The 24978-nt window shown below is 54.6% G+C and overlaps 11 protein-coding genes across 11 annotated transcripts; 4 read left to right on the top strand and 7 right to left on the bottom strand.

Annotated features, from left to right (window-relative positions):
• Positions 1-26: 26 nt before the first annotated feature.
• B0H18DRAFT_998861 (uncharacterized protein) lies at positions 27-2607 on the bottom strand. The gene is made up of 13 exons (XM_048045518.1): positions 2517-2607; positions 2400-2462; positions 2272-2337; positions 2158-2205; positions 1999-2103; positions 1828-1932; positions 1671-1775; positions 1510-1605; positions 1343-1453; positions 848-1288; positions 781-785; positions 450-717; positions 27-395 (listed from the first exon to the last, which is right to left on the bottom strand). Exons 2-13 carry the CDS (start codon positions 2403-2405, stop codon positions 222-224), a joined length of 1530 nt encoding a protein of 509 aa, XP_047895002.1. The 5' UTR covers positions 2406-2462; positions 2517-2607; the 3' UTR covers positions 27-221.
• Positions 2608-3388: 781 nt separating this feature from the next.
• Positions 3389-5657, bottom strand: B0H18DRAFT_998855 (uncharacterized protein). Its single transcript, XM_048045517.1, has 12 exons — positions 5315-5657; positions 5212-5265; positions 5090-5152; positions 4954-5037; positions 4790-4906; positions 4658-4741; positions 4489-4596; positions 4362-4433; positions 4109-4312; positions 4042-4046; positions 3717-3984; positions 3389-3667 (listed from the first exon to the last, which is right to left on the bottom strand). The coding sequence occupies exons 1-12, from the start codon at positions 5384-5386 to the stop codon at positions 3512-3514; spliced, it is 1287 nt and encodes a 428-aa protein (XP_047895001.1). The 5' UTR covers positions 5387-5657; the 3' UTR covers positions 3389-3511.
• Positions 5658-5759: 102 nt separating this feature from the next.
• On the bottom strand, positions 5760-7035 carry B0H18DRAFT_998852 (uncharacterized protein). Its single transcript, XM_048045516.1, has 5 exons — positions 6809-7035; positions 6592-6756; positions 6563-6567; positions 6221-6479; positions 5760-6167 (listed from the first exon to the last, which is right to left on the bottom strand). The coding sequence occupies exons 1-5, from the start codon at positions 6884-6886 to the stop codon at positions 5949-5951; spliced, it is 726 nt and encodes a 241-aa protein (XP_047895000.1). The 5' UTR covers positions 6887-7035; the 3' UTR covers positions 5760-5948.
• Positions 7036-7258: 223 nt separating this feature from the next.
• Positions 7259-8733, bottom strand: B0H18DRAFT_231035 (uncharacterized protein). The gene is made up of 6 exons (XM_048037220.1): positions 8389-8733; positions 8266-8328; positions 8041-8208; positions 7967-7971; positions 7666-7918; positions 7259-7612 (listed from the first exon to the last, which is right to left on the bottom strand). Exons 1-6 carry the CDS (start codon positions 8470-8472, stop codon positions 7400-7402), a joined length of 786 nt encoding a protein of 261 aa, XP_047894999.1. The 5' UTR covers positions 8473-8733; the 3' UTR covers positions 7259-7399.
• A 511-nt stretch (positions 8734-9244) lies between these two features.
• On the bottom strand, positions 9245-10194 carry B0H18DRAFT_874413 (Alpha/Beta hydrolase protein; the record flags this gene model as incomplete). The annotated part of the gene is made up of 2 exons (XM_048040351.1): positions 9245-9494; positions 9545-10194. 2 exons carry the CDS (start codon positions 10192-10194, stop codon positions 9245-9247), a joined length of 900 nt encoding a protein of 299 aa, XP_047894998.1.
• A 274-nt stretch (positions 10195-10468) lies between these two features.
• On the bottom strand, positions 10469-11867 carry B0H18DRAFT_1155248 (uncharacterized protein). The gene is made up of 2 exons (XM_048035764.1): positions 11570-11867; positions 10469-11500 (listed from the first exon to the last, which is right to left on the bottom strand). The coding sequence occupies exons 1-2, from the start codon at positions 11669-11671 to the stop codon at positions 10796-10798; spliced, it is 807 nt and encodes a 268-aa protein (XP_047894997.1). The 5' UTR covers positions 11672-11867; the 3' UTR covers positions 10469-10795.
• Positions 11868-12832: 965 nt separating this feature from the next.
• On the top strand, positions 12833-14952 carry B0H18DRAFT_906451 (uncharacterized protein). Its single transcript, XM_048041505.1, has 5 exons — positions 12833-13012; positions 13062-14137; positions 14192-14664; positions 14734-14843; positions 14908-14952. The coding sequence occupies exons 2-3, from the start codon at positions 13078-13080 to the stop codon at positions 14509-14511; spliced, it is 1380 nt and encodes a 459-aa protein (XP_047894996.1). The 5' UTR covers positions 12833-13012; positions 13062-13077; the 3' UTR covers positions 14512-14664; positions 14734-14843; positions 14908-14952.
• Positions 14953-15182: 230 nt separating this feature from the next.
• On the top strand, positions 15183-17305 carry B0H18DRAFT_230991 (NAD-P-binding protein). The gene is made up of 9 exons (XM_048037219.1): positions 15183-15434; positions 15515-15747; positions 15795-15810; positions 15869-15900; positions 16208-16232; positions 16283-16373; positions 16429-16543; positions 16600-16710; positions 16902-17305. The coding sequence occupies exons 1-9, from the start codon at positions 15352-15354 to the stop codon at positions 17180-17182; spliced, it is 987 nt and encodes a 328-aa protein (XP_047894995.1). The 5' UTR covers positions 15183-15351; the 3' UTR covers positions 17183-17305.
• Positions 17306-17351: 46 nt separating this feature from the next.
• On the top strand, positions 17352-19031 carry B0H18DRAFT_998822 (NAD-P-binding protein). Its single transcript, XM_048045515.1, has 8 exons — positions 17352-17550; positions 17639-17871; positions 17939-17954; positions 18008-18039; positions 18110-18134; positions 18190-18280; positions 18335-18443; positions 18504-19031. The coding sequence occupies exons 1-8, from the start codon at positions 17468-17470 to the stop codon at positions 18941-18943; spliced, it is 1029 nt and encodes a 342-aa protein (XP_047894994.1). The 5' UTR covers positions 17352-17467; the 3' UTR covers positions 18944-19031.
• A 1562-nt stretch (positions 19032-20593) lies between these two features.
• Positions 20594-20914, bottom strand: B0H18DRAFT_953740 (uncharacterized protein; the record flags this gene model as incomplete). The annotated part of the gene is made up of 1 exon (XM_048042212.1): positions 20594-20914. The coding sequence occupies one exon, from the start codon at positions 20912-20914 to the stop codon at positions 20594-20596; it is 321 nt and encodes a 106-aa protein (XP_047894993.1).
• A 2038-nt stretch (positions 20915-22952) lies between these two features.
• Positions 22953-24535, top strand: B0H18DRAFT_998805 (uncharacterized protein). The gene is made up of 3 exons (XM_048045514.1): positions 22953-24277; positions 24328-24387; positions 24444-24535. Exons 1-3 carry the CDS (start codon positions 23113-23115, stop codon positions 24491-24493), a joined length of 1275 nt encoding a protein of 424 aa, XP_047894992.1. The 5' UTR covers positions 22953-23112; the 3' UTR covers positions 24494-24535.
• Positions 24536-24978: the final 443 nt, after the last annotated feature.

Raw genomic sequence — 24978 nt, 5'->3', positions numbered from 1 at the left:
GTTCACACCGTGGAGAACTGGTTCTAGCCGTCTCCAGTAACAGCGAGGGCTGCAGGCTTCGGTATTGCATAACGGAAGGTACATACTTCCTATACAACGCAGGGCCTTCAAATTTGCTTGAGTGCCAACGGTGGACTCGCAATAATTCACAGGGTGGATATTATAACAACGATGTCCATGAGAGTGTGAATAGTCTCACACGTGAAACAATAAAATGGGATCTATGCCCTGCCAGCTCCTCCCAGGGCAGAGCGTAGATATTGGTCCAACGTTCCGTTGAGGTCGACGCGGCGGGCTCGATATTTGAGGGCAGTGAGTGTACCATTTTGGTAGCGTGACATTATATCCGGAGCTTCATTCTTTGGTCCTGTGGCCGTGACTAGGCATCGTTGGGTCTAGGGTAGAGGAGCATGAATGGTACCCAAAGCACAGGCTTCGACCCGACTCACGACGTCAGGAAGTCCCTGAAAGTATTCAGCCGTCGTGGGCTCTGGGTCGTCCGTGATGATGTATGTTCCTAAGTAATAGGGGGCACCGCCAAGGTGGGCGATCAAGTCTATTTGTCCCTTTGCGATGCGCTTGTTGAAGGCTTTGTTCTTACACGGTGCCCACTGTCCATTGTGACAGACCATGGACGGCTTGATGAAGTACGAATCCTCGATGGATTCTCCAGGAACGAAATCAGAAGCAGTAACAAAGAGAACGTGATTGAATCCGCTGTCAAGGACATGGGTTCGGTCAGCCGGCATCTCACGATCGAGATGTCCATTTTAGACGCACCATGTCTTCAAAAAGGTGCCAGGATTCAGTCACGGTCATCGGTCAGTAAGGGCCATCGTGAACCTACCCTTTGCAAGTGGTCTAGGGCTGCTTGAGTGATAACTTTCATAGGAAGCGGCGTGAGAACGTCTTCGATCCTCCTGCCCTTAGCCTGTGCGGGACCAGCAACGATCATCTCGCCAGCTGGGCGAGAGCCAGAGCCAGAGCTGCCTGTCTGGGTCATTGAGACCGGCCCCCGTTCACCAGACTGAGATGCGTCGGCACCAGGAGGAGCATCGGATCGAACGACCTTGTGTTCTGACTCTTCCAGCGCAGGGCTCGATGCGAACTCGGTCAGGCTGACCATAGACCCTGCCGTACTAGAGCCCGAGTCGCCAACGGTAGCATCATCCTCGACCAGGGATTCGCTACCAGGTTGGAGCGCCGTAGTAGACGGCTCGCCGTTCACGTCCGACTGTGGCTCTTCTACGAGGACTGATGTCCGAGGCGGCTCCCTATCGTCCGCCGGCTGCACAAACATCAGAATCTGACCCAAAAGCATCTGAAAAAATAAGATACTGACGTCGGCTGGATTCGTCGCGGGTTGTTGGGGTAGATATCCACCAACGCCTTTGTACACTTGAGCGACCTTGTTGCGGACAGTACCCAGGAGGCCAGGCCGGCTGGATGCATCCTGGATGAGGCACTGAGATCATGCAGCTGAGATCCGGAACATGTAGGATAGCGTACCTTCACTACTTCGACGGCCATACACAATGAAGCCACCTCTTCCTCATGTTGAGCGATCGTAGAAGCGAAGCGCTCATTCAATTGTTCGAGATGGAGCTGCCGCCGATGAAAGTGCACGAGAAATCAGGAACACGAAGATTCGCTCACTTGATTGGCTTTACCTGTCGTTGGTTTGACTCAACGGTGAGCGTCTCAATCTTTCGTTTCAGTTGCCCATTTTCCTCGCGGAGGAACCCCATCTCCACCTCCATTCCTGAGGCTTGGGACTGCAGACACGTTGACGATTAGTGAGGCCAAACGAATCAGTCGACACCATACTTGAGACGTGGAGCAGGCTTCTTGGGCTCCTTTGAGAAGCTCTTGGAGATCGCTGGACTCGACATGTGCAGCGAAAAGCTGTTTGACCAGGTCTGACACCCGTGCCTACCAGGATAATGTTAGAGAAGTTGGGTGGAAGGGCGGCGCGAGGCGAAGGAGATGTTCTATCACCTCGTTTTTGACACGCTCGTCTTCAAGACGGCCCATCACACCATGTGCGTCGACGAGCTCGTCTCGAGCGACAGCTAGTTGCTGTTGCAACTCGTCAACGTACTTCTACGGGTGTCTGTCAGTCATCTTCTCAGCTCATGTGTCAGATTTTCGAGTCACCTTCGAAGTGCTGAACTCCGGTTGTGTTGTCCTTATGTGGGCCCCGTCCTTCAAATTTCAAATGTGGTCAGTTTGTGTGCATAAACGTCGGAGCATATATCAGTATGCACGCACCTGCGTTCCATTGAAGTCCCTGGTAGGAGCGTGCGTCATGTGAGACACCAGCTCTTGGAGCGAACTCTGGTGATATACAACAGCGTCACCGCACGGCTCACTAACCAGTCAACACCGTCAGACGCTACCTGCATCGTACGCATGCGGTCACTGATTGAAACGAGCTCCGTGCGGAGGGAATCGCTACTCTCCTAACACTATTGATCTGCACCTTCGAGCTCGATATATTGGGCGGGTGTGCGTACCTTCGGTATGAACGCCGCTTCAAGAAAATCACTTCGGAGTTCATTGAATTGTTCGAGAGATATCGCTCCATGACTGCCTTGCCGTGAGCCTCCCGACTAGTGTCATGGTGAGCCGGTGAATGAGGGATGTGAGTGACATTGCCTCCGCACCCTTTCATTTCCGAGTTCAACTCGAAGACGGATAAGCTCTGCAGCTTGCAGAGCGATGACTTCTTGTGCTACGGCTGGCGATATTTGCACGATCGGGCCGGGCGCATTCAGTGGCATAATTCTGAGGCAGAGTCAATGTAAATTTGGGGTAGGCCGAACTAGCACGGAGACTTACAAGGTCGAACCACGGGGCGACTGCTTGAGCAAAAATCAGCTACACCTGGAGCAAAACAAGACAGAACGGGAGTGACCGCCGTGAGCTTCGTCGACCGTTAAGCAGTAGGCATGGTGCCGGTGTATATAAGAGGCCTGGAATGCGTGCGCCGCATCACGGTCGTCAAAAGCCTCGTGGAGGCCGCATTCCTTACCGTGACGCCACGGTGCCATCAAAGTCTAGGTCAGAACGCTTCTCCAGGAACATGTGACCCTCGATAGCACATACTGTACGTAAGTTGTTAGCTCTGCCAGCAAGGCGCGGAAGACGTCGTGCCACACTCACCCCGCAGCACTGATGAATAGACTTCCAGTAAACAGCGTGTACCGTCCAGGACTACCAGGGAAGCACTGCGGCGATGCTGCTTGGCATGGGTACGTAGCTTAGAGTGTCAATTATCCTCACCAGCAACCCGAGCTTATTGACCCCAACGTTGTGCCAGTGAGAACATCTCGCAGGTGGCCTTGCGTCACAAGTTCGCACTGTGGCAGCGCAGCGACGTCGAAACATTCTCGTGAACTTCCACGTGTATGGGAATCGGGATCGTACGAAGTCATTGCGGTATTTGAGCGTACTATAACGAAGGATAGACATATACCAAATGCTCGGTTTCATTCATTCGGTGTGTTCGTCAGGCGTTCTGACGCAGGTATCGATTCAGCTTCGAGTTGAAGCCAGTTCTCCGCACCGGGAACTTGAGTGCAGAGAGCTTCCCACCCAAGTACAACTCTCTCAGAGATCCGTACTCCGTCGGCTTCCCTGACGAACCGACAACTCCTCGTTGCGTCTGTGAGATGTCAACAAAGAGCGAAAACTACTGCCAAGGCCGACGTTACCTTCTCGGGAAGTCGTTCAAATTCCTCGACATTCATATGCTCTGCTTCCCCCACAGTATAGGTGCCTACGTAGTAGTAGGCTCCCGAGAAATAAGGAATGACCTCAGTAGGTCCTTGCTTTTGGAGCCGCTTGATGGACTTTAACTTCGCGTCTTGCCACTTTCCCCCCTTGCCATGAAATAATGCCGGTTTGACAAAGTGCCCCGTATCCGGACAACTAGCCCACACAAACTCAGCAGGAGTTACGATGACGAAGTTCCGGATTCCCCTTTGAGGCAAGTATGTGTTAGTCGCGGGGGCAAAGGTCAAGAATGCTACGGCTCACAAAAACTAGGAATTGTAGCGCGGGTATTAGAGCCAGCACGCAGGCTATGACGAGACTAAAGACTAACCTCGCTGAGTACCCGAAGATTGGGCTCCTTGTTGGACAACGCTCGGAACATATCTTCCAGGACGCCTCCCGGTGTCATGTACAAGCGAGGGTCGTCATGGCTGATAGTAGACAACGAGGCGGTATTTCCTACCATGACATCATCGCTCGGACACTCACCCCCTTGAGAAGCGATGCCACTTTCGATATTTGGCTTCTCAGAAGCCTACAAACGCGTTGATGAGCAGATGCGGCGACCATTTCGTCGGACTCACCTCCGCCTTATCACTGTTGCCGATCTGCTCCTTCAACTCGACGACCTCGATTAAAAGTGATGCTTCTTTGGCCTAGATGGCGCGAATATCAAACCTCCCCTTCTTTCAATTTGAAAAGACCACCGACCTTGGCTTTGGCCAGCTCTTCTTGTGTCTTACGCGTCACCCATTTGTTGAGACTAGACCCCCGCAAGAACGCAGTTGTTGCATTGTCTTCAATCTGTTGACGTACTTTCTGCCATGAAATCGACTCAGTATGTTGTATAGATCCACGGTGAATGAGAGTCGAGCCATACCTGCTGGTCCGATATCTCACCGAGCAATTCCTGAATATGTTGAGAACATAAAGCTAGCTGATGCTCTAGCCATCCTTGGTCCTGCTGCACATTAGATCAGCGAGGGTTGACATTGACACTGATGGGTCGGACCTCAGCACCCCGAGCTCTGTCTTTCATCTCATCCAACATGTTCTCGAGGAAGCATACATCGTCATCTGTTTCCTGGAGGCGGAGAGTGTTCTGCCTTGCCTCTTCTACAAAACGCGCCTGTGCAAGGTGAGTTCACCGACCCTCGCTCGTGGTTAATCAGTTACCTTTGCCCGGCGCAGGTCCTCGTCTGAACCCGACCGAGCAGTCTCGGCCCGCGTTGCTTTCTCTTTCAGCACATCGTTGGATGCCTTCGTCACCAGTCTCGTCAAATCACCTCTATTTTCCCCATGAGCCACTCACCTCGAGCTCGCAGATTCGATGTTGCGAGTCACGTAGCTGCGATCGCAGCTGGTTGGTGATAGACTGGGAAGTTGTAGTCGATAAGATCTGGTTCATATACGCTTGGAAGGCAAGACACATACTTCTACAGCAGACAATTTTTTGCGTAACTCTTGATCGCATTTAGTGTCACGACCCTGTACTGGAATGTCAATCCGATAAGTTGTGGTTAGGGATCCAGCTGACTTCTTTGACAATGTTCCGTAATTCATCAATCAAATCCCGTATGTCGTGACGCTCCTTCAGCTCGTCCTGCATATATCTATCAGTAACCTTCTGGAGCACGGTGCATCTCGTACCTTGGCTACTTTCATTTCATGGCGCAGACGGCAAAGCTCTGCGTCCTGCAGCGAGACGACATTCTCTAGCACATTCTTGGCAATACTGATACCTCCTTTGAACTGCATGGTCTCGTTGATGGCGTAGAATATGCGATCGAGTAAACTCGCCAGCAGTTGAGATGTGCGCAACTGACGAGCGAATGTACTCAGCCGCCAACGCTCCAAAGGGTTGCGGGTTGCTGGTATGAATGCCCTGTGCAGAGCCTTCATATGAGCTATCGAACGTGACACAAGCGCCCCCATGTACGCTTCTTCTCTTCGGTCTCCCACCATGGGACGCCGATTAGTTTACCGCATTCATTACAAGCAAGGTGTCTTGCCTAACATATCCCGATCTCGAGCCAAAGTGGCGCCTGCAGGCCGTCTTCGTCACGGGATGATCACACCTCATGTACTCCTATCGGCGGAGCGAAAGCGCAGACATTACCCTGAACTCAATCATTACACCAGAAGCATGTACGAATCTTGAACCGTCTGCGTCACTCGCCATCACCTGACGAATCGCTTTCTCCAGCCTCGAGCTCCGCCGGAGGGTGCAAGGCTTGCAGCGCGTTCACGAGACTGACGACCAGAGCGTCGTTGAATGACACTCGTCTCAGAGTGAACTTCGTAGCGCTCAGCTCTCCAGCCTCGAAAATGGCGTGAAGCTGTTTGCGGTGGCTCTTGTGGCCAGACTGAGACAGGAGAGCTCCGCGGGTCTGATGCGCCTCTGAGTAAGCAACTCGGGGGCAACATAAGTTAGCACACGCACCTTATTCGGCAACGCCCTCGAATCCTCCAAAGATAGCGCGTCCTTTGCCGTGACTGCGTACGTCCCGAGGTAGAGCCAGCTGCCTTCCGCACGAGCGATGAGTTCGATCTTGGGATTACGGCGCAAGAGCTGTCGGTTGCCTTCTTGCCATTGACCTTTCTTGCTGAGTCGACGATCAGGTTTCACGGAGAATCCCACGTCAGGAAATTCCAGCCAGTGAGTCTCGTCGCCAATTACTACTATGACGTTCTTCTTTCGGCTAAAAGCGCATCCAGACTGAGTATTTCCAGGTGTAAGATCGTATGTACACGCACTGATACTGATAGCAGCGAGTCAGAGCACTGATATAGCGACAGGATGAGTAGAGTCACCTTTTTGGTCTCTTGTATGAACTTGCGAGGTGTGGTTTCGTCGCAAAGAACTACAATGCCACGAGCATCCTTGTATGAATACTGGCCAAGACTGACAGAAGGCTCAGAGCCTCGCATTCGGTCACGAATGCGCGCAACCTCGGCTTCTAGTCTGGCGTGCTTGCCCTGGAATACGTACGATTAGCCCTGGCAGGTCGCAAAACAGCTTGATCTGCACCTGCAAGTCGCTGTAGCCCGCTTGCAGCTGAGCCAATTGCTGTGTCAGAGACTGATTCGAAGTCTGCAATGTTCGCATCAGCTCGCGATATTGTAAGGCTGACACAAAACCCACACACCTCAATATCTTCCAGTCGGCTGCGGAGCTGCTGCCCTTCCTCGCGATTGAACGCCGGAACGATGTGCTCGACACCACTAGGTACGTCGACGTGTGTTGTTGCCATGTTGCGAAGGTCCCAATGACTGCAGTGAACCACCGATTCTTGAAGGTGGGCGTTTCTAGCCCTTCCCAGGCTGACATGCGCATGCAATGAGGCGCGTATTCGTATGAAGATGCGGTTAGAGTTACAAAGCGCATGCAGAGAAAGGCGCACCGTATATTGAACTCAATCTCCATGAGGCGATTGCGCATTACACGAAACACTCCACATCTGGACACATTGGTAGGCGGCCGTTCGTCACAGGCTAGGCATGCATTGTCGGAGTTTAACATAGGATCTGGCTCATGCTTCTCCAACGACAAAGGATAGTGGATTGCATAATCCCGAAGTAAGGCAGTATTTCGTTCGCACTGGGCTTGCATAGTAACTCTTTAATCAGTGTCATCAGAGCCCTCGCTCTCTTCGCCCTGGGCGCCACCGATGCCGACGTTGGCACTGGACGCGAGGCAATCCCATACCCGCTGGTTCACCCCAACCCTTCTGAGGCTGATCTTAGTCATCGTTATCTCACCGTTCTCCAGCATGGATCGCAGACCGTCACGGCGACTCTTGGTCCCAGCCAACATAATGACACGGGATTGCACCTATGCACCGATCATCAGAGCAGCGTACCGACGTTTCTGAGCAAGACACTCACCTCTTCAGACAATTCCCGGAACGATTGAGCCGGGAACGTCTCCGACGAGACTGACGTATACGTTCCCAAGTAGTACCACACTCCAGAGATACATGCCATCAGTTCATTCGCGGGACGACGCAGCTTGCCATGTTTGACGGTGGTCCAGTTGCTCTTCTTGGACAGTCTACGGTCCGGTTTGATGACGTATCCCGTCGCCGGAAAATTGTCCCATACAACTTCGCCCCGCGCGATTATCACACTGACTCGTCCACTAAGGGTACTGGTGAGCTTGAGCGAACGCCTGGTATTGAATGCTTACAGTGTCTGGAAGTGATCGTACCGGGGTAACGTCAGAATACCATCCACTCGAGGAGCACATCGCGTCGAACTCACATCCTTCATCGTCTTCAAAGGAGCGGACGCGGTTCGCTGAGAAGAGATGGGCAAAATAGCAGCTTCACCCTCTTCCGGAACAGCACCAACAGCGAACGGACGTGTCGAAGAAGCCTCCGTCCCTGGAAGCGGTCTTTGCAGGTCTGCTAACTGCCGCTCCAACTGAGCCTGTTCTCGCTGAGATGCAATTAGCCGCGGCGCAGTCCAGTACGATGTCAGCCATACTTTGACGGTTCCTGCTGCTGCTTGAGCCTTTCTCAACTCGGCAGTCAGACTCGCATTCTGTGCCTTTGAAAAATAAGTTGAGTGAGAATGTGCCATACTCGCGGGACGCGTTGAGTTGCTTACCTCCGCGAGTGCAAGCCGTGAGCGAAGGTCTTCCACCTCCAGGTTGCTGAGCGAGGCGATCACGTCGCTATTGTTGCTCTCCATAACACCCTACAATACAGGGGAGAACTAGCTGCTAGATGGTATGCGGCTGGCGCGCATATACTGTGATGGAGTGAGGACAAGGTTGAATCGATGAGAAGAGGACCGTCGAATTGTATCGACACGAGGTCCAATTGTATCCGAGTGAACTGAACCCAGTTACATCCACGCTATTGACGCTATCAGCGATGATACGCGTGCCAGCCATCTTTCAAAGAATCAAGCTGACGAGGCTTGTTGAGTGGCTTCAGGCAAGAATATTTGCAGTAAATAACGCTACGGAGAAGTCTATGGTGAGTGATGTCCCCCTCGTGTCAGTGCTTTAAGTTGGAGATACACGCAAGTCGGAACAGCCAAGGCTAGAGCGAGCTTGTTCGTATTCCACATTGCGAGAAAGAACCATAGGCCCTTCTACTTCAGCGGGATGACCTTGGGGCGAGGGCGAGCCGCTTTGGCGCGCGGTGCTGGAAGATGCGTACAAAGATGGCGAAGACCACGCATATAGACGTCCAAATCATCGACATGCATGAAGCAAAGCAAGATTTCTATATGCCCAAGCATCGACGTGGCAGTACTAGTATGGAAAGAAAGCATCGAGGCCGTCGAGACTCGACGACTCTCGAGGCATTACTTGCCTGCCCTGAAGCTACTCTACACGTGCTCTAACAGGCGCGGTACACTTAGCACTGGCATTGCACTGGCATTATACAACTGGCATAACGGAACTACTGGGAGACTTTGAAATCTCAATCCTCTGGCATCTTCATTTCGGCCTCTAGACGTGCTCGACATTCGCTTTATTCTTCGTTGGTTCCCGTTGAACCTCACCGCTCCCTTCCGGCAAGCTCTGGTCCACCATCCACTCCCAAAGCTCGAGTTGATTGTACGCTTCCGTCCAGGAGTCGTGCCCGAGGCCAGGATATCTGCAGAACTTCACTTGAGGCGCGTGTATTTGCTGCAGCGCCTCGTACATCTCCTTAGACTGCGAAATCGAGATGATGTCGTCCCTCTCGCCATGATGGATCCTGTCGCGATATCAGTACGCCAGTCATGCAAAGACAGTCTTGGTGCTCACCACTGCGGGATGTGCTTGATGTTTAGTACGAGCAGTGGCTCACCTCCTCCGCATATCGGCACAAGGCTCGCGAAGCGTCTCGGCGAATGCTGCGCCAGCTCCCACGTACCATACCCGCCCATCGAGAACCCAGTGGCGTGCACCCTCCTGATGTCGACGCGGTAATTCTCGACGACCTCGTCGAGCAGCGACGACAAGGCCGGCGCGTTCCATCCGTATCCGTATTGCATGTTCAGGGAAGGTGTGACCGTGATGAAGCGTTCCGCGACGAACTCGCACACGCTCGCGGGAACGGGCGTCGCGCTCAAGTCCTCCTTCTGCACCCGTTGTCCGCCCCTCAATGGGATGTCGACCTTTGGCCCTAGGCCGTCTTTCAGTCTGTCGTAACAGAGGATGATTTTGGGTACGCCATGCCGCAGGGTGGCGTAGCTTTCCTTCTTCCCTCTCTGCGACTCGCCTGCGCCGTGGAGGAAGAACACCAGAGGCCAACGCTTCTCGCTGTCGGCATCGTAAGAGGGCGGAAGAGACACGAAGTACTCATAACCGAATGCAGAGGCTGAGCGGGTCTGCTTGTAGAACTCGAAGGAGATGTGCTTCGTCTTTGCGTACGGGTGCCCGGGATCGATGCGGACCTGCTTCGTCGTCGACATGGCTCGTGGAAGGACACCGGTACTGGTGAGGCGCTTTGCGTTTGAATGCTACCCGGGGGTGGCTGCCTTTGCCGCGGTCCTTTATACGACGTCTCGTATACCCGGAACATCGTTCTCCGTGTATACGGTTCAAGTACGGGCCATTCCTCGGCTTGCACCAAGCTTGCACTGCAAAATGTGGAGACATCACGTGCGGTATGCGCATTCGCATTGAACTGGCCGTCGACGGTACCAACAGGTCAACCAGTCGCAGCTCAGTGCTCAGCTTTGGCTCAGGTCCCAGAGCTCTGTCGCATCCACAGGCTTCACGTCGCGTTGGTTTATTTGCTCGGGAGGACTGGAGACAGCCATAGGTTCGCACAGCTTGGTCCGGCAGAGACAATATGATTGACTACATACATATATGTACGACAGGAGGCAATACACAGGCAAGGAGCAAATGGCACAGAGACAACGGATGCGCAGGTACAGTAAGTATTGATTCCAACGTCCTCAACTACGTAGAGTGAGTCCATAAGTATATGCGATTATATCGTACATATCGTACATATGTACCACGTAACCGTCCATCCTTGGTGCACATATTGGACCGTCAGCAGTGTCACGCCCATCCGCCGCTGCCATTCGGTGGCGAGCAGAATGCACATAGACATTCATTCGCGTACCGCGACGGAAATCGCTGCGCACGGAGCACGAGAATTTGTTCAAAGTACGCGCGTTGAGATGCCGAGGGCACGACGATGCGCGCGCTCCTCGATTGCCTACGCGCCGCGGCCAAAATGGCGTTGTATTGTGCGAGGGAGCCGTCCGGCCACACGCCAGGCTGGAGTATTTCGACGCGCCTCGCACGCAGGACCAACACGAGTGTATGGCCGAAGTGTTTTTCCACATACCGCTCAAAGACTTTCAGCTCCTGCGCCGGGATGGTGACTGCATATTCGAGCGCTGTGAGCAGGGTTCGTTCCAGTTCGCCGACCTTCTCGCGCGTGTGGCCTTGCCTAGCCATGGTCGCGATGGCCGCGTTATTCCAGTTGTGGTCCATCAAGACCTTTTGCGCCACGGTCAAGGCTGCAAGAAAGCAGTCTGTGGCGGACTGGAACACAGGCTCGGGGCATTTTGTCTTGACTTTATCGACAAGGTACAGTGTGGCTATTGCGACATTGCGGTGGAAGTTCCCGATTCGGAACGTGTTCGAAATGACATTGGATAAGCCATTCGGAACGAAGGTCACCAGAGCCGCATCGTTATAGTGTATATGGTCTAAGAACCGCGCGCTGAGCGCGACCAGTTCAGCGTGGGCGACATACTATTGTGGGGAGGGGGAGAGAATGCAAGTCAGCGGAGGATAATGTAACGACCGGAGAGATGAACGCACTGTGTGATCAGGCTGGGGCGCGTTCATTGTGATGATTAGAAGGGAGATGAGGATGAGGGATGTAGTGAGTGAATGAGCGTAGAGGCCCATTTTTCCTGCCATTTATACGCTTGTGCGGAAGCCACACATCAGGCCTATTTAGGAGGTGGCCCGGCCAACCCCAGGAGGTGTGTATGATAACGATGAACATTACCTGACCCGCGAGTAAATTCCAGGACGGGATTTTGGGCGGAGGAGCGGAAGGGAGGATGGCGTTAGCGGTGTTTCAATGTTGTATGCGAGGGGGGACGACAAGCGAACGTATCACTTCAAAGAGTGTGACAATGGAGCCGACGTAAATGATATATACTCGACGTCTGTGCAGGTAAATTACATGACACGCACCGCACGTTCCGTCCGAACGCAAGCCTCGCTAAGCCATGACTCACGTTTCATCAGGAGGTCCACGGTCCATATTAGTGCGTTAGCTTGTCTTCCATGGTGGCGCTGTGCCTAAAAGGAGCGAGTGACCACACTCGCTGATGGTGGCAACAGAGCCCGTCAGGGCTACATCTGATAGACTCCCTGCAGACCGGTGGCCGCTTCGAAATCTGCGTAGAAGAGGTCGTCAGCTCGCGAACGTCGCCGAGTATGATCAACACGCACCTAAGTCCAACCGACGACGAAGCGTAGGGTATACGCGTGCTTGTGCACAGCAATGCCCTATAGCACGGAGACATGTTTAGTGGGAGGACCGTACATTCGTTCACCTACACGATCACACAACCGCAACGAGAGGGAGAGATGTCTGCACGATTTAGTACTCGATTGTCCATCGAAAGCCACGAATGGAGAACAGTCAAGCGTGGATCAAGCAGTCAATCTCCCACATCACCAGTAGAGGAGACGAAGGCATTGAGAGCCATGTCCCTAGGCATTAGCGAGTGGGTACGGAGCGCGTCCACGCCCGTAGGTAGAAGTGCACAGCGGGAAATTTTCCAGAAGAGTGCAAAAGTCGCGAAGACGAGCTCAAAAGCTCATGTAGAGCTCGTGCAGAGCAGAAATTGTGTCAGCTTAGTGTACGATGGAGGATAGAAGAATCACAATGCTTGAAGTTGAAGTCGTCGTTGATCTCACCAAAGAAAACGAGAGTAAGAAGGAACGGGTTCTCGGCGAGCTGGCAAAACGACTCGACACGCAGACGCCTGCCCTGAAGCCGATGAACCACGTGATGATTCGCGTGTTGTTCGCGTCGCGCGCCTGGTCGTTGGCGCCACAACCGATCGTCCTGTACCATCTCTCTGCGTCCTCTCTCCTCCCCACGCAGCCCCAAGAGTTCAACGGATCTTGAACAAACCCAATCCACTGCATCATACTAGAAAACGGGTAATTGAAGCGATCTCTGAGCCACTCGTATAAGAGGGGATCCAGTACCAGGTTTCGCAGTTACACATCGAATTGCAGGTACGCATGCATGGTCATCCTCGGCGTGCATGCAGTAAAAGATTCATAGCAATAGACAAGACAGGATGATTCTAACACCATCCATGGCGCCTCCGCCCGCCTTCAACTCTGCTACGCCATCCGCACACGGCACGCGACCTGCTGTGGTGCAGCCACCCCTCACCCAAGCATCTGCGAAGGCTCCGGTTCGCAAAGAGGATCCACAATGCTCAGACGCAAGCCTATCACACCTGAAAATCCCTTATGTGCTTCTAGACGCTTCGGTGGTGACGCATACCATGGCAGCGAGGCTGGCCATGTCACTGCTAGGCCACATTCTCTTCCTCAAGAGCCAGATTCCTTTGTGCGCACATTCCGTTTCCTTTCTATTTCGAGACGCTTATCTCCGCCACAGCCCGGTGGTCCAGCTTGCCCGCATGCCAGGTGGACGGTCCGATACACGGGCAGCGAAGCGCCGAAATGACCTCCTGGCCACAATCGACACGCTAGAGTCTCATATGCACACGACATTTACCGCTCTGTCTACTGCGCTCGCCCGTCGCAAGTCTCGAGATGAAGATGTTGCTTTGCCTTCGACGGGTACGGCGCATCTAGCCTTTGTGCTTGGGCCGAGTGTCGGAGCTGCTCGTGCGCGGATCGTATACACTGTCAACGGCTTGGAAGTCAAAGTGTGGGGTGAACGAGACGATATTCCGGGTCCATCTAGACATCCACGGGCAGAGGAACCCGATGCCGATGACAGCGAAGAAGAGGAGGAAGCCGAAGACGACTCAGATGAACAGAGCGGAAGCGGAGACGAAGAGTCCGAAGATGACGCCGAAAACGCAGAGGATTCAGACGTGAGCGATGAGGAATCTCCGTCCGGGCCGCCATCGTCGCGGTCACCTTCACCTTCACCCCCAGCTTCCCGCTCCCAGTCGCACACATCGTCGCCGACACGAGAGTTGTCAGAGAACGTTGCCCCACCACCAGCGCCTCGACGCGCCTCGGCGTCGCCACCGGGTCAAGTATCCAGTCAGACATACGCGGAAGAACAACAGAGTCTACGCACTGCGGAACGACTTCTCTCGCGAACCCTCGCGAATGCTTGCGCAGAAGACGGCGGGGGCATGTCCTCTGAGCTTGGTACGTGTTCCTCGATTTCATGCGTCTTTCAGCATCGCTGATTCTCTGTCCCAGCCCCGACGCAAACCCACATTCTACTCCGCGCACCGAGGCGATTCGCGCACCCTGCGTGGATCCCGAGGCAAAACCTGACACGTTCGCTTGAAGGGACACTCCAATCTTTCCTCGATGATGCGTGTGCCGCGGACGACGCTGCACAGACCAAGAAGAAGGGCATCGCAAGAGGAGCCAAGACAGAGGGTGTCTGGGTAGGGTGCAGTAGCTCGAATCTCGCTGCTGGCATGCAGCTTGGCAGCGACGTTGACGAGGATGAGGAAGACGAGATGATCTGGTGGGTATGGGACGGAAAGATCGTTGGGTTCTCAGACTGGTGAACCCAGTTTGAATACCACGAGGCGACGATCTGATTTAATTTGGCTCGTCGTGGAGGACCGACACAGATCGCACATTGTTACCACACGTATCCCTTGCCTGTACATATACCCCGCAGTGACGAATACGGGATGGTTCACATCTAGGCAAGATTCCTGGCGGTTATCGTCAGGATTGGCAGAGGTATCAGGTGGTGTTCGAACATTCAAACGATCAGAGTTAACCTTACTAAGTACCCTGGCGCGTCCGGGTCAGATAAGGATATCCTGAGGCACGAAGGTGTAAGGAATTGTCCGTCTGCCTGGGGAGACCATTGGGAGACCAGCTCAATGATCTGTCCGGCGCTAATCAGAAGCTAATAATTCAATAATAGCGGGTCAGTAACCATAAGTACTTACTGTGATGTCGTAAGTACAGAACTATGCACTGACATAGTACTGGCATCTATCATCATCACTGCGAGCATCCCACACATTGACGTGACCTATACCCTCTCCGTCTTGTTCCATGACTGGCCAACCGTTCTACCGCCGTTGTTCCCTGCATTTCCCCTGATTCGGCGCGCCGCAGACACGCGGTAGGCAGGATTCAATAATTCATGGCCGCCGTACCGCCGCTAATTTGCGTCATAATCCCGTAAACGACCCGGCCTCGCCCTGACAAGGTCTGTGCGATGCGGGGAACATGGGAAAGTTCGCAACTCACCGAACAGCAGGCAACGGGGCGAACAACAAGCTTAAGCTCACGTCGTACGACACCCTCTTCCATCCCTCCCCTGCTGCCGCACTGTGACAGTCCTTAAACTGACCGTCTGGCGGATCCAAAGGAGTCGTACCACCGCCATGGGTCTCTCGCAGTCGAAGAAGTTCAACCCTACTAACCTGCCAGACCTAACGGGAAAGGTCATCGTCATCACCGGCGGCGCGTGAGTGTTCCCTGTTCAGGTCTCAGGCACTTAGCCTGTCCAGGGTCGATGCATACTGATCAACGCGTTCAACTCTGTAGAGCGGGCCTGGGATTCGCGATAACCCAGCATCTTGTCCGCAAAGGTGCCAAAATCTACATCGCAGCGCGTGCCATCGACCGTGCGGAGGATGCTATCAAGAGGCTCAAGGCGGCGGGGCTCGGTCCGGGCAACGGACAGCTCGAGAGCTTGGAGCTTGACTTGGTTGACCCGCATATCGTGAAGCGGGCGGCGGAGGAGTTCATGCGGAGGGAGAGCCGGTTGGATGTGTTGAGTGAGTTGCGCCGTGTCTCGAAACGTGCCTTCGCTGACGAGCCGTAGTCAACTGTGCTGCCATGTAAGTGGTAGGTTCGCCCGAGGATCGACCCGGTAATGATACAAGATTATTCCTACAGCATGATGTGCCCGTATCAGAAGACAAACCACGGTGAGTTAATGACGCCTGGCAGTTGTTTCCTTATTGTCGGGCCCCAGCCTTGAGAAGCAACGCTTTGGAATCCGCTGTCAGAGCGGGACTGAACGGTCCTATAATGAGCATGTATCCAGTTGTGCAGTCCTGTCAACTCGCAGAGTTGATCTAGTCGCTTATGCCTATGTGAATCTACGTCGGATCCTGGCTTCAGGTGACGCGCGTTCTGTGTCACTTGAAATCAGTACCGACTAAAGTGTGGGGACCCAACGATATGGAGATACTCATATTGTCCCAATACCGTGCTGACGATCGAGGCATGTAGGTATTCAGGATGTCGTGATGATCAAGTTAGTCCATAGGCATCCTATGTTCATCACGGAACTTAAACAGTGTCCAGCCACATCGGACATTTTGTCTTCATCAAAACACTCCTGCCCATCCTGAAGAACACCGCGAGCGAACCTAATAGCGATGTCCGCATAGTGGTTGTAAGTCCGTCTGGTTACTCATGAAAAATCACACAAAGAATGACATGCTGCCTAGGTATCCTCTGATGGCTACGAGGCGGTTCGACACCCTGTCAAGTTTGAGACTATCGAGGACTTCAATCTGGAGTACAAAGACGCTGTCTTCCCCTGGCCGTCGTTGCAGCGATACTGTACGGTCGCGCCGTGCACCGTTAGATAAACCAACTGACCGACTACTACCGTTTAGGCTATAGCAAGCTACTTGTCTGCATGCAGGTCGCAGAACTGCAGCGGCGACTGGACGCAGAGGGCGTCCCCATCATTGTCCTGTCCACACACCCAGGAGCGGTCAACACAGGTGTGTGTTCAATGACCCTGCTATTTCTGTACCGTTGTGTCCCATCCCAGAAGGCGGAGGCCACCAATCCGTGACCTGAAAGAGCCCGCACGCTGCCGTGCACTTCAGCCACTTGCCTCAGGTTCATGACGACGATACATATTTGCTAATCCTCTGTCATTGAGTACTGAGTACTGATCCTGCACCCACAGATGGCGCACAGAATTGGCTCGCCACTCTCGGTACCGGCTTCCTCGCGACCCTCGCGACCTGGATCGTCAGTCTCTTCTTCACTCTCCCCACAATAGCGGCGTACGGCACCGTCTTCGCCTCGGCCGCGCCGGAAGTCCGCGCCGAACCTAGGAAGTATCGTGCTGCATACATCACGCCGCCGACGAAGAATACTGGGCTGAACGAAAAGGCGCGGGATCCGGTGGCGGCCAGGGAGTTGTGGGAGTTGACGGAGAGAACGCTGAAGGACATCGGCGTGTAGTGCCGCTCCTCAACGTGTGTATCTTGTGCTTGTGCAAAACCAGCTTCTGGAGCCGTGCCCACAATGCTGTGCCTATCTACGTACATATTCAATAGTGTCAATATAACTGGTTATAGTTGCACATCGTCAGTGCCGCACCAATCAACGTTCGGCGTTGTACGGCTTCCAGCCTTTGAAACCCACGCCAAATAGTCCTCGACTTCATCGCTTCTCGATGGCAACAGTCACACTACAAGGCGGACGCTATGGCAGTTTCACAGCTTCGGCCATCTCTCCCTCGACGCTATGGGTCTGTTTTCAAAGTCGTTCAGTCCTGAAACCGACCTCCCTGACTTGAAGGGCAATGTCATCATTGTCACTGGAGGAAAGTGAGCGTCATGTACTAATCATGCCCACCCGCGCCCTAACTCTATCCGCGCCTCTCCCACATTTCGCTCACCACCTGTGAACCTCCAGTTCCGGCGTAGGATGCGCTGCCATCCAGCATCTCGCGCGAAAGGGCGCGAAGGTCTACATGGCCGCACGAAGCGAGGAGAAGGCGAAGGCAGCGATCGAGAAGGTACAGAAGGCCGGCCTCGAGCCGGGCAACGGCGAGGTCGTCTGGCTACCGTTGGACTACAGCGACCCGAGGGATGCGAAGAAGGCGGCTGAGGTGTTCATGGAGAAGGAGCAGCGCTTGGACATTGTTGGTGAGTCGGTCGTTGTCTGGAACAACGGGCGGGCAAGTGACTCTGACCGACTCCTGTTCGAACGCAGTCAACTCTGCTGCATTGTACGACACTCTCCTCGTGTCAGTCGACTGTATCTGACGTTGACGATATTCAGACTCTTGACTCCGTTCACGAAGACGTCTGATGGTAAGTGGTTCCTCCTTGGCTTCCCATGACGACTGCCCACCACCGGATGTACTCATTGGTATTCGCCCAGGCATCCAAGAAATTGCAGTGGTCAAGTATGCCCATCTCTCCAGAGTGCTAGGTAAACCAAAACGAATGCAACTTCCGCAGTTACTTCAGCCCATTTGTGTTCGTACGAACACTACTCCCTCTGCTCAAGCGCACAGCCCAAGAACCAAAGAGCGACGTCCGAATAGTAATGGCAAGTCTGCTTGTCTCTTTGCATGAAACAATCCGACTGACATGTTACTTCAAGCTCACGTCAGAAGGTCACCGTATGCCTCCGAAGGACTGCCACTTCCGCAGTATCGAAGACTTCAACCGTGAGTTCAAGGACGAATCATTCGCTTCGAATAGGCGATACAGTATGTTTCCTCCAGGTTCGTGTTCACAGCTCCAGTGCTGACCTTGTACTCGTACGGAAGACTTGAGCAAGTACATGGGCGTCCTACATGTGAAGGAACTACAGAGACGTCTGGATGCCGAAGAGGTTCCCATCATCGTCACGGCCGTTCACCCTGGGATCGTAAACACAGGTGACACTATTTTATACCTCGGCCTCTCAGAGAAGTGTAGCTTACATGACTCAGATGGCGTTCAGAACTTCGCTCACTCCGCGGGGACCTTCAAGGCTCCTGTGTACGCCTTCATCGCCAACGCATTCTTCACCAGCCCCGAGAAGGGCGCCTACAGCACCGTTTTCGCGGCAGCTGCTCCAGCTGTACGCGAGGATGTGAAGTACAAGGGCGGATACATCGTGCCTCCAGGGAAGCTAGGATCTGTGTATTCGCCAACGGAGGACCCCGAGCTCGGGAAAGAGTTATGGGAGACGACAGAGAAGATCCTCGCGGACATCGGAGTTTAGATATCGAGCACTCCGTCTCAAGACAACATGACTATGTGTATTCTCCTCCTTCTCGCTCTCTGGATGTATCTGTTGGTGGGCTCTGGATTACAGCTGTTTCCAAAACGATAGGCCCCTCATCAAAAATGCGTACACGGGCGGAGAGCGTCGGATCTTGCCTTCCATCCCCCCCGTTTCCGCCTAACGTCCACCTTGCCGGTCTCTCCGTCTTCCGGCTGCGCAGCGTCGCCTTCAAGCTGTCAGCTAAGTCAGAAGGGTGAAACTTAGTAGTCTCCGTTGGAGACTTAGTGGGGTTACCAAACTAAAATCGTAATCACCGGAGAGCGCACCCGGGGGTACCGATAATCGGGGATTGGATCTGAGGTTAGGGTTAAGGTCAGCACCGTGACGCAGGATGCACTGGCAGGTTGCCAGGTTGTCATCAAGAGGGAAGTGGTACTTATCTTTTTTGTCGACTCCTAGCTGCCACGTTCGAGAATACCAAAGGTCTGTGAGTGGCCAGTTCACATTCCCCGGGCTAATCGACCGCAGCAGCTACCCGCTCAACCTGCCACCCGATGTCGCCGCTTGCCGAAGACAGCTGGAAAAAGGAGCAGCATGATAAAGGGATTCAGGAGATGTACTCACGTTCGGACACCAGGAACAGCGCATATCCAGACAGATCATAGCACGGCCTACAAAAACGGACATCGTTAGTAACTGCGACTGGAGGGAAACGAAAACACAATACGAAGTAAAGGACTCAGCATTATGTTGAAGGCAGCGAAAGCGAAGAAAGCGGTGCAACGTAGCTAATCAACTCGAGACGAGTTAGTGTAAGTATTTAGAGCAACAGAGCACGGAAAGAACGTAGTACTCATCTGTTAGAGTGGTGATGTCTATGAACCCTCCCCCAGGCGCCGTCCTCGAGAAAGCATCTGCACGGGGCTGGCCAGTTCCCAGCACAGTACCCTCCCGGTTTCAGCGCCTTCTCCGAGCCTCCCTCCTCTTGTCGATGTCGCCGTCGTGCTGTGTCCGAGTCGTCTCTAATCCTAGGCAGTGAGGGTCGAATCTGGCGAGACGGACGTACGGCGAGCAAAATACTTATCTGAGAGGAAGCGGCCGCGTGCTGTGAGCGTCGTTGAGGAGTACGGCTAGAGAGACAAGCCATCAGTTACGATACTGTTGAATAGATGGGACGATAAACTCTACCGGTCATCGAAGAGGACAAGCTTCGCGGGTGATCAAGTCCGCTCCACCCGCCTCTCCGACGTCAAACGTTGCCTCCTCCAGGATCTCCTGTCGTCAAACTTGCGGCTGCGCAGCGTAGGGTATCGTGTTGAGAATGTTGAGGTTCCAGTGGAGGGCTAAGTATTAGGACTAAGAAGGTCAGTGAGGTAGCGACGGAGAGCTGTTTTTGTGCTTATGTATTTTCCGCGTTTTTCTAGAATGTCCAGTGTTTTCTTCCGAGTCACCGAGGCAGGCCGAGAGAGCGAGCACGACTGCAGACGTATCCAAGTCGCACTCGAGTGCCAGGATGAAGTGCGTCCCCATCGTACCCCAGTCGGGCCTAGGATTCCGACCAAGGCAGAGCACTCCAGTTCAACACCCACCCCGGCTTTTGACACCAACGACGGGCACACGCGGCTGCCCAATTTGAGGAGGATCCGGTCACAAGCGCAGCGCACGGTGGGAGATCTCCTTCGCGCCACGGGCGACGTCGAGGGAGATCAGAGTGCAGCCGATGTCGAACGCGCCGCAGGGGACCTCGCGCTGGCGCTCCTTGGCGATGTCCAGCGAGACGAGGGCGCATTCGAGCTTCAGGCCGCCCATCGTACGGGGAGCGGGCGCAGGGACCGGGGCGGACGCCGTCCTCTTGGCTACCTTCTTCCCCTTCAGGCCGAGGCGCTGGGCCAGGGTCTTCCGAGGGATGCAGTAGCCCGGATGGACGGCGGGGTCAAGGGAAGCAGAGTGGATGTGGATGGGGGACATGGTAGTAAGGGTGGGTGGGTGCTTAGAGCGGGGTGATGCGGGTGCAGGGCAAGCGAGTTGCTGGGGAGCATGGGCGGGATGAGCGATATTTTATGCTCTGCGGATATGGGTCTGGACTGGTTTTTTGATTGAGAGCAACTGGTCCTGCCTCGAACGCGTAGAACCAGCGTACCGGAGCTTCCGCTTCCTCGGCGTGGACGGGTGTCAAATAATAGACTGGTCAGCGATCTAAAAGGAAGACATACCGACGCGGATCCATTTGGTTTGGCATGTACTCTTCGATGTTGTGGTACGAGCTGTGCTTACAACTGACGCTGTATCACAATGTCAGTGTGCTCCTGGCTCGTACTGTAAAGGCTTGGTCAAGGAGCGACAGAAAACGACACAATTTATCAAGCTCGGACTGCATTAGCGTGAATCATATTGTTCGAGAAATAGTACGTTTCGACGTGCCGATAAACCGAGAATCTCGCCACTGACTGCCACTGATCCCTGTCTCCCGATACTGTAAGCGGTAGTTCCGATCGGTCGGTCGTGTACTATACTGCTCACCACCGGTGTCTATAAGCCCCTATCGTTGTCATGACCACAACTGCTCGATCTAGACATGGCGGTGCAATTACTGGCGAGGAAACTATGGACAGCAATACTCGCCACGAAAAGCCGTATCCGATATTGCGAATCCAACGGTTGGATCACATCGGCTTCGTGTTGTCGTAGGGCACCTTGCATGAGGATTTGCGTGGTTATTGGTGCCTGCAAGTTGCTCCGTTGTCACTTCGACTGGGTCCACTGGAGCCGGAGCGGATTTTGTCATGTAGTTTAGCTCTTGGCATGTCCTCAGTTTAATCGCACTGACCGACAAGCCGATCGACTCGCCAACAGGGTTCTCGACGTCGACGAAGCTACATAGCAGTGCATGAGTGACCACGGTGTTTGAATCGACAGCCTGCCGCTTGAGCAGTGTCAGGATTGTGACCATGAGCCACTTGCGAGCTACTACTGGCGTGTCTGAATTACGGCTTTCGGCGGAGAAGACACTGCGCCTCATACCAGTTCGAGTCCCGGGCCACTGAGCAGGCCGAGCGCGAGCAACGGCGCGTAGTATACGTAGTCTCGATCGCCGTCCAGACGTAGTATGCGCGGATCCGATCGGTTGGTGACCTGAATCTAGAGTCGCCAACGTGTTGGGAGCATGACTGACATTCCTAACCTGACTACGCGTAGCCAGCTGCAGAAATGAGAGGATTATATGAGATAACGTGGTACTCAATGTGTGTGCCGGTGTGGAGGGGACTTCGAGTCTCGTGGCGCTCGTCGCCACATGTACGCCGCGTCTCCTGTCCCTTCTCCGACCCTCCGCTCTCCGAAACGTCTACTTATTCACGCGCTACGCATTCTTCATCGCGCACTTCCGAATCCGACGCTTCGCTTGTCGCTTTCTTGACAGACTGTACCATGCATCCACCCTTTCCACCCTCCCCGCCTTCCCCCCACCTCGGACGAGCCGTGACGCCTGTTGGGTGTCCAGGTTGCAATTCGTAGACACTTACCGCACGATCTGCCAACGTCATACCGAGACATCGGTCCGTTAACGTCAATCCCAGAAGGGGTCAACCGCGACAGACGTCCGACGCGTGCAGTCGTTTCCTTTTACAGTAACATACCTTCCTTCCCTGTCAAGCGAACGCTCGTCTTTCAACGATCACACTACTTCTCGTTCATCACGCTTTCTGTCGGATGTCTCTCACCCGTCACGCTTTCCTTTCGAATGTCCACCCTTCCCCGCCGTCTCTCTCTGTCACTGTTAGTTTTTTGTCTCTCTTGCGATGTTCCAGAACTCCTCGTTCGTGCTGCGCGTACTTAAACAGGGCCTGGTCGCCCGACTCTCTATCGAGTCTCCCCCTCCCCCCTCGCTCGCTCGTATCGCTCGCGCCCAACTCGCGCCTTCAAGTCGACGACGCGCCGCCTCAGTTGAACGTTTGCATCAAGTCGGTGGGCGCTTCAGATGGTGCCCGGGACGCAAGATTAGATAAGATGGAGGACTAGCGCGACCGTCGCCGCCGTCCCCGGCGTCCACGTCGCCTCCCCCGCACCGCCAGAACCAGTCGAAGTCCCTCTTGTTTTGGTAAGCTGCCCTTCGCTCTCTCTTCTCCACTCACATCGCTCACCGCCATGTCGCTAACACAGCAAACGGCATGGACCAGCCACCTCCTACTGTCGTCAACCAACCGACGACGTTCACGCTCCCCCTCTCGCCGTCGACACCTCAGCAGCAAAAGTACCAGCCGCCCCAGGGTCCCATTCCCCGACCCTTCGGGACACCTCTGAACGGCGCCATCGCGCTCCAGCATGAAGACCCGCGCACACGCCTCGAAGACGCGCTGAAGCGGTCCGTCACTGTCGTCTTCTGGTACAAGCCCGACAGCCCGCCGATTCGGCTGCACGGCGAAGTCGCGACGTTCCCGCTTTTCCAGCTCTCACAGTTCGCGCATCTCGCCGCCGATCTGGGGCTCGCGCCCGCGGCGTATGTAGACGCATACAACCCGTACGCACGCGCTTGGGAGCAACAGACGATCAGCGCCGTCCGCGCGGTAGAGAGCGAGCAGCGGCTGCTGTTCCGTGTGCGCAAGAGCCTGCTGGAGGGTCTTGAGGACAGTGAATGCCCTAGCCTCGGTGAGGAAATCTGTCTGCAGCCTCCACCTCCCGTCGTCGCTTCCAAGAAGCGTTCCTCGCCGGACAGTCCTCTGCTCATGGCGCCGTCAGTGAAGTACGCAAGAGTAGAACCCTCCCCGCCCCGTCCCATGTCGCCTGGCGCGAGCACGTACCAGGCCCCTGTTCCCCTCAGCATGCCCTCCCCTTTCGTCGCCGTCGACCCGTGTCCCTCCAAACAATCCCCCGACTTCGAGAGCACGCCCACCCAGCTCACATTCCAAACGCTCCCGCTCGTGAAGCGCTGGCCGAACGACTACACCGTGTTCGAGCTCTCCGCCGGCTTTCGGCAGATGGACGTGCTCGTCGCGCAGCAGCCGTCGCTCACGCAACGTACCGCGTTCGAGCGCGTGTTCCACTGCCGGTACGTCAAGTCGACCGTGTGTCGGCATCGCGGGGTGTGGCGGCGCGCGCCGAAGGAGCTCCGCGAGACGTTCGAGCGCATGGGCCAGGACGAGCGCGGGCTCTGGAGCGAGTTCCTCAAGCGCATCGAGGGCGGGACCGGGCGGACGGACACGGTGGGGAGGAAGAAGCAGCTGGCGGCGATGGCGGAAGTGGGGACGGACGGCGACGAGCAGGTCATGCTGACGTCGCAGTCTGATGCTGTGGCAGATGATGACAGCGGGCCTGTGATGGACTCGTATGGCGAAGGTGAGACCGTCTTTGGTTGTTTTCACTGTGGTTCAACAACTGCGGCACAGATGACGAATCTCAGCGGATCGACTTGGGTGCACCGTCGGGACTCGGCATACATGCGGGAGGTCAGTACTACAACCAGTGCGACCTTGGCGGTTGAGTTGATGTTGAGGCAACACAGGCTGCGGCGGGGATGCGAATCATAGCGGTTTACCCGGGGACGTATCTTAGTCTGCGTGTAAGTACAATACCATCGCCTGTCTTATCTGCGTAGTAGGTTAAGCCATATACTGTCCCGTTCTACGTTTGCCGCATCTGATCCTTTTCGGCTGTGCGTCAGACCAGCTTGTCTCAAAGGAGGCAAAGTGTTTTAGGCTCAGTATGTCGACATGTAACATCGACACGGTATACCGCGTCCCAACGATGCGGAAACGGTACAACCGGACACGACGCGGCCAAGTGGGCACTGAGAGAAGTGATCCGGAACTCAAGATGTCAGCGAGACACGCGCCGGTGGAATGTGATCTCAGTGCGACACCAATATTCCACCGAGTTTCTCGGTTCTGCTGCAAGTGCGTGCATAACATTGTCTCTGATTCAGAAACGATCCACTGCGGGGTACCGCGACGACGAGCTCCCTCACCCATAACGTCGTTTGCTGAAAGCGACTATGTACATGCGGCGGCTCAGTCCCTCACCGGGCCCTGGACGCGCAC

The sequence above is a fragment of the Fomitopsis serialis genome (genome assembly GCF_022376445.1).
Source record: "Fomitopsis serialis strain Sig1Antser10 chromosome Unknown B0H18scaffold_22, whole genome shotgun sequence".
NCBI lineage: Eukaryota > Fungi > Basidiomycota > Agaricomycetes > Polyporales > Fomitopsidaceae > Fomitopsis > Fomitopsis serialis.
This window is presented reverse-complemented; position numbering and strand designations above follow the sequence as displayed.